The 12317-nt window shown below is 43.4% G+C and overlaps 1 protein-coding gene across 3 annotated transcripts; it reads right to left on the bottom strand.

Moving 5' to 3' along the window:
- Positions 1 to 4238: 4238 nt before the first annotated feature.
- TCEAL8 (transcription elongation factor A like 8) lies at positions 4239 to 6570 on the bottom strand. 3 transcript variants are annotated; one of them, XM_035020337.1, is made up of 3 exons: positions 6345 to 6467; positions 5848 to 5921; positions 4239 to 5233 (listed from the first exon to the last, which is right to left on the bottom strand). In XM_035020337.1, the coding sequence occupies exon 3, from the start codon at positions 5191 to 5193 to the stop codon at positions 4840 to 4842; it is 354 nt and encodes a 117-aa protein (XP_034876228.1). In that variant the 5' UTR covers positions 5194 to 5233; positions 5848 to 5921; positions 6345 to 6467; the 3' UTR covers positions 4239 to 4839. The 3 variants fall into 3 exon arrangements, with proteins under 3 accessions (XP_034876228.1, XP_034876185.1, XP_034876177.1); XM_035020294.1 differs by having other exon boundaries at positions 5848 to 5964; positions 6345 to 6434; XM_035020286.1 differs by lacking the exon at positions 5848 to 5921 and having other exon boundaries at positions 6345 to 6570.
- Positions 6571 to 12317: the final 5747 nt, after the last annotated feature.

The raw sequence follows: 12317 nt of genomic DNA, 5'->3' as shown, positions 1-12317 counted from the left end.
TATGATCCTTTTCTAATTGTAAAAACTCTAGATGGGGCACCTGGGTGGCTCAGTCGGTTCAGCGTCTGCCTTCAGCTCAGGTCATGATCCCAGGGTCCTGGGATGGCACCCCGCGTCCCGCTCCCTGCTCAGCAGGGAGTCTGCTTCTCCATCCCCCTCCCTGCTCCCCCTTCGCATTCTCTCTCTCAAATAAATAAATAAAATCTTAAAAAAAAAAAACAACACATGTTCATTGAAGAAGTTAAAACTGGAAATACAGAGAAGGATAAAGATGAGCTTATAAATTTCCCATAATAATACCATTTAGAAATATTCACTTCCAATAGTTTGATATTTCTCTTTAACCTCTGTGTGTGTGTGTGTGTGTTGCCGCTAGCTTTTTCATGAAACAGTACGATGGTCAGAAACAGCTTTCCATGTCAAAGAGATGTTTCTACATCATGTTTTGTAATTCATGAAAGTGAGATTTTCTTCATTATTTCAAATTTTCGGGCAGGTAACTAAGTAATTGGAAATGTGGAAGGAATTTTTTTTTCATCCTACAATACACAAAAGGGACCAGAATGCATAAATGTTGTAAATGTATATAGGATTCAAATATTTCTCTTATAATTCCTAATGAATGACAGTTACTCCATTTGGTTTATGTACTATTTGCTACTTAGTTTATGTAAAATTTGCTACTAAGGGATAAGGTTGAATGAAAGAAACGAGAATAGACTTTTCTTTTGGAAGGGTGATAAGGAGTCAAGGAATCACAGACTTTGAGTTCTTATTTGAATATAATCTCAGGATCATCCGATAATGATGATGATGATGATGATGATGATGATGATGACACTTGATAATGATGATCAAAGATCTAACATTCTCTAAGGGCCTGTTGCATGCCAGGAATTTCATATAGTTTTCTGCATTTACTTCCCACAATAGTCTTATGGGTTTATGTAAGGTTAAACTCATTTTAGAGATGAATGAACCAATCTGGGTTCACACTTCTTATAAGCAGAGAATCCAGTTCTAGCCAGTGCTTTCCCATTATATTGGCCTCACCCTTTAGATGATGGGTTTCCAGGGCTTGCCCACTGATCCTTAGAAATCTTTACAGTATATGGCCTGTGCCTAACAGGAATCCATTGAATATTCACTCAATACCATTCCTTGATGATGATAATGATAATTATGATAATAACAGCAATGATGGTGGTGGAGAAGAAATTTTCTCTTTGATCTAGAGTTCTATTTCCAGGGAGCCCATGCATGGCCCATTTCAAAGATAGTAGGTGTCCTCCAAGAAAAAAAAAAAGATAATTTGTGATTTATGCAACGTTACATGTTGTAAGGGGAAGAGCCAAGATTGGAACCCAAGTTTTTCTGGTTCTAAGGCTGTACACTTAACCACTTTGCCTTCCTAAACCCAAGAATTTGAATTTTATCTTCACCTTATTGCCCAACCAATCTTTTAGGATATCAAAAAAAAAGTGGTAATAATTCCTCAGATGACAGACCTAAAGAGCAAGGGTCACAATTGCTCCTCCACCATCAATGCTTTCAAAAACATCTTCTTACCAATTCACAGCTTGACTGCGCTGGCCCCCAAGTTTGAGGCCGGGTCTGCAGTGCAAGGGTGTTGTTCAAACACAAGGTGATGTCCTCTTTCTCCTGAACTGTAGGACCACATGCTTTTGCAAGCTTCCTTTGCCCGGGGTTTCCTATATCCCTGAGCCTGGGCTCATGCAGACATCAGAAGTATGACACCAAGCACACACAGAGCTAAAGGCACCAACAGAGGCCCTTCTGGAAGTCTGAGCAAGGTAGGTGGGAGAGGAATGAGGGAGGTCTTGTCTGAGATCTGTCCTCATTTTCACTTCAATTGTTTTCGGAGTTCCTTCACTGGACTCTGAGAGAAGGGTCAGCCTCTTTTGCTTTATCTCCAAGTTACCTGGTCAGACCCAGTTCATACAATTGTTTAGCCAAAGACTATCATGACCCATGTTTCCAGTTAGGAATCTTTGGGGCTTTATCTTTTCCCTCACACGAAGTTCCCCAAAAGAGAAAGGGAGAAGAACGGAAAGGCAAAGTGCTCTGACCTGCAGTGAGGACAGTCGTTGTCTTCCAACTATGTCCAGGACAGGCCATTCATCAGGTTAGGAGAGTCTGTGCCTGCTGCAGGCTGGAGCAGGGAAACCATAGTCAGACCCACCCTGCGGAGGAGTGTGACTTAAGTGAGCCCTTCCACAGCCTACCTGAGCACCAGCCCTCTGAGCACCAGGAGAATGGATTCATCCTGTCTTGTCAAACTGGTACAGTTAGTCCCTGGAATTTCAGCTCACTCCAACCAGAGTCCAGCCCAACTGGCACCCATCAGGCTGTTGCAACCTTGAAGAATGGTCTGAAGACATGAAGATCCCCCAAAATGACATCACACAATGGAAAAAATGAAAACAAAGCCAAAGGGCATAGGACTGGCTCACCATTTTGTGTGATCACAAAAAGAGAATTTGAATACATTTTACTCATATTGGAAGGAGTGAATGCATGGCCAAACATGGTGTTGTCAAGAAAAGTGCATCTAATATTACATTCCCTCATCTTTTTATCTTGTATTTCTTTATTAAAGGAAATCTTTCAAATGCTATGTATAAATCTGTCAGTCTTTTCATAGTTAAAAAGATAAACACGGTTATAGGCCTTCTGAATTTCAGTAAACATTCACCAATATTGTCTTCTAATTAAAGTTCATATTTGTAATAATGGAAAGCATACTGTATATACCAGTCATCCTCATGCTGCAATGTGCGTCATAATCATCTAGAGGAGCTTGCTAACTGTTACTTCTGTAGCCCACCTCCAGTCAGCGAATCCTAGGGTGGGCCCCAGAAATCAGTATTTTATTTTTTTTAGATTTTGTCAGAGAGAGTACAAGCAGCAGGCGGGGGGGGGGGGGGAGAAGCAGGCTCCCACTGAGCAAGGAGCCCGATGTGGGACTTGATCCCAGGACCCTGGGATCATGACCTGAGCTGAAGGCAGCTGCTTAACAGACTGAGCCACCCAGGCGTCCCCAGAAATCAGTATTTTAAAGATGCTCCCCAAGGTGGTTCTAATGCAGGTGATGATGCAAGACTTTGATGAAACATTTGGAGAGCAATCTATTTCATGCACTTTCTTTTTCGAAATGCTTGCCATAATGTTAGAGAAATAAAAAACTTGTGGAAGACTATTGAGTCAACAGCAAAATGTGGATAACACCAGCTCCTTAGTGATAATTAAATCAAGAAACCAATGAAATATTAAAACATGTCTCAGTTAAACACAAGTACATAGGACTATCAGGAGGTTCTATAGGGGAAGTTTTTTGTTCTATAGGGGAGATAAATACAATTCCTAACATTTACATAATAGCCTTTCTACTGGATTTATAGTTCTTAGTGCCTTTGCAAATTTTTTTTTTTTCATGTTTTAACTCGGGATGGGATAGGGTGAAGGGACTATTCCCTTAGATCTGTTTCCTGTCTTATTGTGTGCAACTTATGGATATTCAGTCTTCTGAACCAGTAGGGCAGGCCTGCCAGAAACCTTCATGGACCGATCATCTCACCAGAGAAGGAAGACAAAACCTTAGTCCTTAGACCTAAGGCAACTCTGACTACCGCTGTTTTTTTTTTTTTTATTCAAACTTACCCCTTGGTCCAACTCCCAAAACGGCCTCATCATGTCTGACTCGTATTTAGAGGAGGGGTCCTGGGATTGAAAACAGAAGGGGCTGTTTTGCTAAGAACGCTGCAAGGCAGCATGGCCCAAACCGTCTCACTTGTGTGAAGGGTCACTAGGAAGCAGAGAGGCTTCAGAAGACAGAGTAGGGGTTTGACCCACTGGGGAGTCCAGGAAAGTGAGTGGGTTTTGGCACCTGAGGACTCCGGTGCACCAGGAGCAGTGAGGGCCAGCAGAGAGCAAAGGGCCCAGCAGGCAGGGCAGAACCCAGGGAGGAAGAGCGTGGGGCTCAACAGCAGATGACTGGCATGAAGCCCCCAGGGCCCTGCCTCCTAATGGACTTGTTCCTGAGCACAGGGAAGTCGTGTCAGGGCCCTCCCTCCAATAACTGATGCTCTGTGGTGGGTTGGGGTTCTGTATGTGCAGAGCGTAACCAAGCACAGCTTGGAGTCACCTCCTTTCTTCCTGACAGCAGCCCTGCAAGGCAAATGTTTTCCCCGTGGAAAAGACAGAGTCTTAAGCAAGTGTATCTGTAATAATTGCCAGTTTTATTCCTCTGGCTAAGAGATCCAGAGGTAACTTGAGGTTTACATTTTTTTAATATTTCTTCCATCAAGAGTTTAGGTGCCCCCATTGCCCTTAGAAGCTGGTTGCAAATTATTTAACTCTTACTTATAAAACTTCAATTCTTTGTGTGTGTGTGACATGTGTTCATGAAAAAATACATAGAAGCAAAAAGAAAAAAGCTCACGCCACACAGAAATAAGCAGTTACGTTTCTGATATATGTTTGTATGTATACACACACACGCACACACGCGCACACAAATTTGGGATTTAATCCTACATATGTGAGCTGATACTAAATATATCGCTTTGTAACCTGTTATGTTTTACTTCACAATATATAATGAATATATTTTCATGCAAATGTGTGAAACTTTCCAATTGAAAAACAGACCTGGAGAATGGGTCAAAATACAAAATCCAGTGAGATGCTGATAACAAGGAAACTACCTAAAACAAAATTCCACCAGATGATTAAAGTAAACGAAGATCAAAGATACATCAGAAAACGCTAACAGAAAGAAAGCAGGGGCCAGATTTTAATATCAGACAAAAAAAGAATTCAAGGCCTAAAGCACACAGGGTAAGGACGGCTGCGTGAATGTCTTTGCTTCCAATGCATCATCACAAACTTGTTTCTTACTCTTCTTATCTCTTCCCTAAGCCTTTCCAACTCATCTACTCCTCTTATCATTTCTTCAGGGTCCAAATGCCTCACAGGAGTGTCCTCTTTAAACCCCTGGCCAGGCTGGGTCAGCCCTCCTCTAAGATTTCCTTCTGCTTCCTGGCTTACACCTTCTTCGGAAGGTTGAGGATTTCCTTCCGCCTCCTGTGGTACATCTTCCGAAGGGCGGTCGGCCTCGGTCTTTGGCATGTTCTGTGGTTTTCCTTCATTTTCTTCACAAGACTTTTGCATGTTGAGTATTTTTCTGTTATTTCTTTTGAATAAATTAATCCTGGAAAACAAGGAAACAAAACAACTAGATGCCAGACAAACAGGCAGCCAAAGTATGGGTTCCCAGAGAGCCTTGCCTCTTCTCATTCAGATCCCTAATTGTCAAAGTTTTCCAACTAGAGAAGGCTAGGTCCTCAGGCTCGGAACTCCCCTGACTCCACCCCTTCCTCCACCTCCCTTCCCTCCCCCTCTCGCTCCAGCTCCATCTTCCCTCCTCCCGCTCCAGCCCACCATTTCCCAGCAGGCCCTGCTTACAGGCCTCTCCTAGCCCAGAAACGGAAGCAGCGCGGAAGCAATTAACCCCCTCCTTAGACGCTGGTCTCCAATATTCCCGCCCTCTTGGGCTTTCCCAAGCCGTCCCAGTCTCCCGCCACTCACCTGAGATCTGCTGGTGCAGTCTCTAGCCTCCCCTCCCCCTTCCACGTCTCTCCAGCCTCCCCCGCCCCCGCCCCATTTCCGCTGCAGGCTCTGCAAAGGCCTCCAGCGCTTAATCCGGATGGGGAGAGGCTGTGGCGACCCCAGGATGTGCTTTGGTGTCATCCACGCACTCCCACTCCCACCCGCACCCCCACCCCCACCCGAAGGGACCTGAGGCAATTGCACCCTTACACTGACCTGCAGGGATCCAGGGGATTTTCCTGCCTCCTTCCCTCACTCGATTTGTGTCGCGCCCAAAAGACCAAAGAGTCCTGCAGACCGACAGGAGTGCTTGCTGAGCGAGCAGGCCAGTACCTAAATCACCGGTCCCTTTCATGATTCTAGGCCTTGTTCGTCTGAAGTTGTCCCACGTCCTCATCCTTTCCTTCCTTTTAAGGCAACCCCGCCCTCCCCCCACCCCCCCCCCCCCGCGCCCCCCGGTTCCCTGCAAGCAGGGAGTGGGAGACGCCAAGTTATTTCCCAAATTGTTTCTCTCTCTCTCTCTAGGGACCCTCAATTGGCTACCCTTCTCCGTCTCCACCCCCCACCCCCACCAAACAGCCCCAAATTTCCTGCACAAAAATGGGAGTTTGGCGGGCTCTAATGTTGGGAAAACAGTGGCGACCCCGCCTGGCTACTGCTCTCTGGCTCCTAGACCCGAGGGTCCCCAAGGCAGCGCCCGCTTTTACACTGACCTGAAGGGATCCGGGGCACTTTTCTCCTTCTCCAGCAATACGGAGCTGCTACAGGGAAACAGGCCCTGGACTATAAGGACTTCTGCACACGTCGACTCCTGGTCACGTGAGGGTCGCGTCATCAATGAGCTCCAGTCTTCAGTGACCCCTCCCATTTAACACTGCAGCCCGCCCCCTGCATTCCCTCCACTTGATACTGTCAATCTTTTTTCGTATTTGCCAATCAGAGACAATAGAACTGGTATCTTCCTGCAGTTGCAATTCGCCTTTTTTGGATTGCCAGGGAGGATCAGCCTTTAGGGGTTAATCGACCATTTCTCCTTCTTTCGGGAATGATCTCTTTCTCTCTCTGCTTCGAATTTGCCCACCTCCCCTCCTACCCCAAGACCTACAGTCCACCATTTCCCCAGGAGTACCATCTAGCATTAAAATGGGTGAAGGTGGTAGATGGGAGGAGGGGTGGGGGTAGAGGTGGCTAGAAAAGACGTAGGAGTGAGAGTGTGGGATTTTTTTTTACTAGTTCTCTTGAATTTTTTCATGTTTTAAGCATGATATTAAATGATCATGATGTTTTACAATGTTTTAAAAAGAGATGCCACATGGGCGCCTGGGTGGCTCAGTTGGTTAAGCGACTGCCTTCGGCTCAGGTCATGATCCTGGAGTCCCTGGATCGAGTCCCGCATCGGGCTCCCTGCTCGGCAGGGAGTCTGCTTCTCCCTCTGACCCTCCTCCCTCTCATGTGCTCTGTCTCAAATAAATAAATAAAATCTTTAAAAAAAAAAAAAGAGATGCCACATAATCAATATCTGACACAATCTAGAGGCAAAATAGTTTTATCAATTTTTAAGATTTGGAAAAGTTTCCTAATGGCTACAAATGAAATGACAGTTCTCACAACACATTGATGTGTTAGGAAAAAAAATTTTTTTTACATCTTATTAAAAGAGCACCTTTAAAAAAAAAAAAAGCTGACTCCCAGGTTAATCTGTGGCTTTTCTCTTGTTAGCAATTTTATATAAGTAATCCACTACTTTTTCTCTCTCTGGCTGAACTCAAGTTATCAACTGTTAGATGTCTGACCTTTTCATTGATGACTGCTGGATGGCTTCCACTTGGGTTTCAAATAGGCTTCAGACAGACCTCTTATGTCCTATAGGATCTGATGCCTTGTTAATCAGATGAGTCCCCAGAAAAGCCTGCTTTCCTCAGAGTGAACTTTATTTTGGAACTCAAATAAATATGTGGGAAAATAGCTTTCATACACTCACAAAGCCCTCAGAAAGGAGAGAGTACCCTGTATCTCACCATTTGGTGTGAGGCTTAATTAGCAGGTAGAATTTTCATTCATTCATGGCACTCTTGAGATAGTCTGGTATCATTCACTTTGTTCCATTAAAAAAGAGAACTATCAACATGCATAATTGTTATGATCAGAAGCAGAGAGAACATCATTGCTGTAAAAAAATATATATTAGTTAAAAGAGGAAACTGATATCCCAACAACCCATAATCCACTGGTACTTAGAAGTGTGTTGTTGCCAGAAATGGCATTCTGGCCAGTGGAGCCAGCTGGAGAATCAGGAGGAGGAAGTGAGGGATCTTTTGTCTAGGATGGTCACAGTGGGATGCGGCAGCCAAAAACAAAGCATGCCATAGGAAAGGAAGGGTTCAAAAAATAAATATTTTTGCTGACTTAATGTTTTATCATTTATATTTAAGCATCAAGAATTTATCCCACGGTTGAGGAATACATTTTCTATTATCCAAGAGAGAATTTTCAATGTAAATATAGCCAATGAATTGTAAAGATGTGATCCTTAACTACCATAAAATGTTTCCATTCATTCTTTTCTGATATTACATTTAATGGAGGAAAACTCTGATTTTTTAAAAATTATTATCATACAACAAAATTGGCCGTTTTCTGTGTGTACAGTTCTGTGAAGTTTAACAAATGTATAGATTTGTGTAATCACCACCACAATCAGGATGCAGTTCAATCACCCCCTCCAAAAAAACTCCCTCATGCTACCCCTTTGTAGTCATATTTTACCCCCTTCTCTGAACTCTGGCAACCACTGATCTATTCCCAATTCCTATAGTTTTGTCTTTTTCAGAATGTTACATAAAAGAAATCTACGATATATCACATTTAGAGGCTTCTTTCACTCAGCATAATGCCCTGGAAAGTCATTTAAGCTGTTTCATGTAGCAATAGCTCATTCTTTGCTTTTTGCTAAGTAGTATTCTGCTTTATGGATGTTCCAGTTTATTTGTCCATTTACCCACAGGACATCTAAGTTGTTCCTAGTTTTGAGTAATTATGAAAAGAGCTGCTATATACATGTGTGTACAGGTTTAGGACCTTATTGTCTCACGCCTGACTCAAGGGAACTCCTTCTCTGACCTATCTGCGTTCAGTGCCTCCCTCTCCAATTTACCTTACACGTTACCATCAAATTAAACTTTACTCTTCCTTATTCTTTTTTTTTTAAGATTTCATCTATTTATTTGACAGAGAGATAGACAGAAGAGCACAAGCAGAGGGACTGGCAGAGGGAGAGGGAGAAGCAGGCTCTGCACTGAGCAGGGAGCCCGATGTGGGACTCGATCCCAGGACCCTGGGATCATGACCTGAGCCAAAGGCAGACGCTTAACCATCTGAGCCACCCAGGCGCCCTACTCTTCTTTATTCTTAAAACTTGTTATTTTCCTACTCGAAGGCCCTGGTGGGCAACCCCACCATCAGAGAAGTAAATCCTACTTTACTCTTCCTGACATTCAACATTGATCTGAATTGAGCCTGAGGACACATGTTCCCAGCCTTGTCATATGTTTCTCTACCGCATCAAAGGAACCCTCACTCGCGGTGCCCCAGGTATGCCTTCTTCTCTCTGTCCTCACAGGCCACTTTTTTCCTTGTGATAGCCCTCCACTTCCTCCTAGATCCTGGTCCCGCTCATTCTTAGGAGCCCAGACTTCCTCACCCAGCCACTAAATCCACCCCACCAGGAAGTGATCTCTCCCTTCCCTATCCATGCTGCACAACGGTCTGCACCCCTCATATTGCCCTTAGGAAAGGCTGCCTTGTACCCTTGCCCTTTCCTGTGAGTTTAGGGGAAGGGCATATCTAAAAAGGCAGATGGTCAGAGGTGGGTTGAAAATGGGGTGTAGTGAGTCAGGATCCAGCTCACATGCTGCTTGAGGGGCTCTTATGATTTTTAAAGGCACGTCTCCCAGAAATCTCCGAGTTTCAGAAGGAGCTGTTTGCAGATTGACTCAGAGATGAAGCTTCTTTTTGTCTGCACAAAAATTAGGGCAGAAATTTCATTGTCCCCTCCTCTGCTTATTCTGCTTACATGTACTCAGAGCAGCTTTAACACCATTTTTATGGAGCTATCAATAGAGAATATTGACCCCGTTTTCCTAAATACTCACAAGAGAGAGATCAGTCACCTCACTGGTACACACCTGACAGCCAGATCATACAGGCCTTTACCTTTATTGTCCCTGAGCAATTTCAGTGCATCAATATAACACGTAGCTACCCTTAAAATTAAGTTAATCACAGTAGCTTTTAAATATAAGTAGATTTTTGAAGACAATAGCATTATATGAAAGTAAAAACTATTTTTAAAAAGAAATGAAAAATGTGCACGTATTAATTTTAACAATAAAGACATGAATTCTAGAAAGCAGACACCCCAAGCTTCTGACCTAATCAATGTCCTGTTTTCGTGCACCAAGAGGGCACTAGGGATAGCAACAAAGCCTAAGGTCCTTCAGGTGGTACGAGGGGAGAAGACAGGAGGAAGCATTTTACCAGCCAGGAGCTCTTATACAAGACTGTGATATCCAGAATATTGTTTTCTATGTTCCCTTTAGAAATCACTTCCATAGTGTTTTGTTCTGAGCCTCCATATTTAGCAATTCCTCCTGCATATTTCTTCATTGCTGTTTCAAAGCTCATCCCATAGCAGAGCTTGAGACAGCTATTCCTCTCCCTCACTTCTCTAGCATATTCTATATGGGTTGCAAACATCGTTCCCAGCATGGCAAAATCTGCTCCACATCCAAAGGTTTGGCTGCATAGTGTGGACCCAAGTGGCCACCATCTAAGATGATTTGTCCTTTCAGAGCACAAGTAAACACAACATAATAGGTCTTTGTTCTACGGAGGGTAGTCTACTCCTGTCCTGATAAGTAGAACACGAAAACCTGATTTCCAATTACACTGTATCTGTTTCAGAAAGTAAACTCTTCTACCATCCCTCCCCACTATGTTCCCTGTTATTTGGAAATTTGGCATGGATAAGTTTCAGAAGTTCATAGACTATTCAGAATAGCAATTGGCCACGTCTAAGCAAATGAACTGAACTCAAAGCACAACTTCTATGATTCTTTTCCTCCCTTCCAGATGAGATTCTGCCCACTTCCTGAACTCACAGCTAAATACTACTACACCCATTGTGGATGATGGTGGCGAAGAGTTTTGAGTTATCTGGGCATAATGCTTATGACTAATTTCTGTGAACCTGAAAGGCTGTGCCATAACCACTGCCATTCCAAATGTCCTCGTGGTATCCACGTTGGCCACAGTAACAGGAGTCCTTGGGCCGGACTGCTTAGACTTTTAATATGTGACAGTATGCTTAAAATCCACCTCAGCTAGATTCTCTAGATGGCTTTGTGTAATTAAGCCTTGAGATCCGCATCTATGTAGAACCTCTTGTTGGGTTCAGGGGAGGCACACTTCAGCTGTACTGAAGCTTAGGCCAGGCAACTTTTTCCTGTGGCAGAAGCTGAGTGGGGAGAGAGTGCCCTTGCTGTAAGGCTGAGTGCTTTTATTTATTTTTTTTAAGATTTTATTTATTTATTTATTTGACACATAGAGAGAGAGAGAGAGCACAAGCAGGGAGAGAGGCAGAGGGAGAAGGAGAAGCAGACTCTCCGCTGAGCAGGGAGCCCAATGCAGGGCTCGATCCCAGGACCCTGGGAGCATGACCTGAGCCAAAGGCAGACGCCTAACTGACTGAGCCACCCAGGCGCCCCAGCTGAGTGCTTTTAAAAATTAAATTGATAGGGCGCCTGGGTGGCTCAGTCGGTTAAGCGACTGCCTTCGGCTCAGGTCATGATCCTGGAGTCCCTGGATCGAGTCCCGCATCGGGTTCCCTGCTCGGCAGGGAGCCTGCTTCTGCCTCTGACCCTCCCCCCTCTCATGTGCTCTCTCTCTCTCATTCTCTCTGTCTCAAATAAATAAATAAAATCTTTTAAAAAAATAAATAAATAAAAATTAAGTTGATAATGAAAAGAAAGTCTATGCTGGCCTCTTGATGCTGCCTTGCTTGCCTGTTCTACATTATCCTTTAGACCCTGTACTTTCCCAGCCTGACACTTTCACCCTGTTTTGTTGGCTTTCCACTTTGTGTCCCTCACTTATCTGAAAATGCCATCAGCACAAAAACTTTATCTGGTTAAACTTTGTAACCATTCCAGTGTTGGAACATTAAGTTGGTGGAAACAATTTAAATGTGCACAGATATGGGAATGATTGGAGAAATTATCCATACTGTGGAAATTGTGCAGGTATAAAAAGGAATGAAACAATGCGCATATGAGTGACATTGAATTATATTAAAATTGTATTTTTTGAATGAAGGAAGTGGCAGATCAGTATTTAAAGAATACTGCTTCATGCACATACACATAATAAATACATATATATATATGCACACAACTAGTTTATTAAGTAGTTCCAGTTTTCTGGGATAACATGGAATGGTTTTATTTTTTTCCAACAATTGCTGTCAACAGCAGTCTGTCAAATTCTCCCTTTCTCCCTGAATAATGAGTTCATGTAATGACATTTCAGTTTCTTTCAACTGTTCAGTCACTTTCATTCATTAGGAGAGTTTTATCATGGGTTCTTGAAACTCAGCCTGGTGTGTTTTTTAAACTTTATGTTTTGAAATC

Source organism: Mirounga leonina, unplaced genomic scaffold (genome assembly GCF_011800145.1).
Source record: "Mirounga leonina isolate KUSES-001 unplaced genomic scaffold, KU_Mleo_1.0 Mir_101414, whole genome shotgun sequence".
In the NCBI taxonomy this organism is placed as follows: domain Eukaryota; kingdom Metazoa; phylum Chordata; class Mammalia; order Carnivora; family Phocidae; genus Mirounga; species Mirounga leonina.
Note: the sequence above shows the minus strand (reverse complement) of the source record. Positions and strands in the feature narration are given on the sequence as shown.

Excerpts from the sequence above, each read along its gene's own strand:
- TCEAL8 (XM_035020286.1), bottom strand. The coding sequence starts at position 6,499 with ATGGGAGGGGTCACTGAAGACTGGAGCTCATTGATGACGCGACCCTCA. Across the intron at positions 5,234-6,344 it reads AGTGCCCCGGATCCCTTCAG|GATTAATTTATTCAAAAGAA; the intron begins GTCAGTGTAAAA and ends CTTGTTTTCCAG.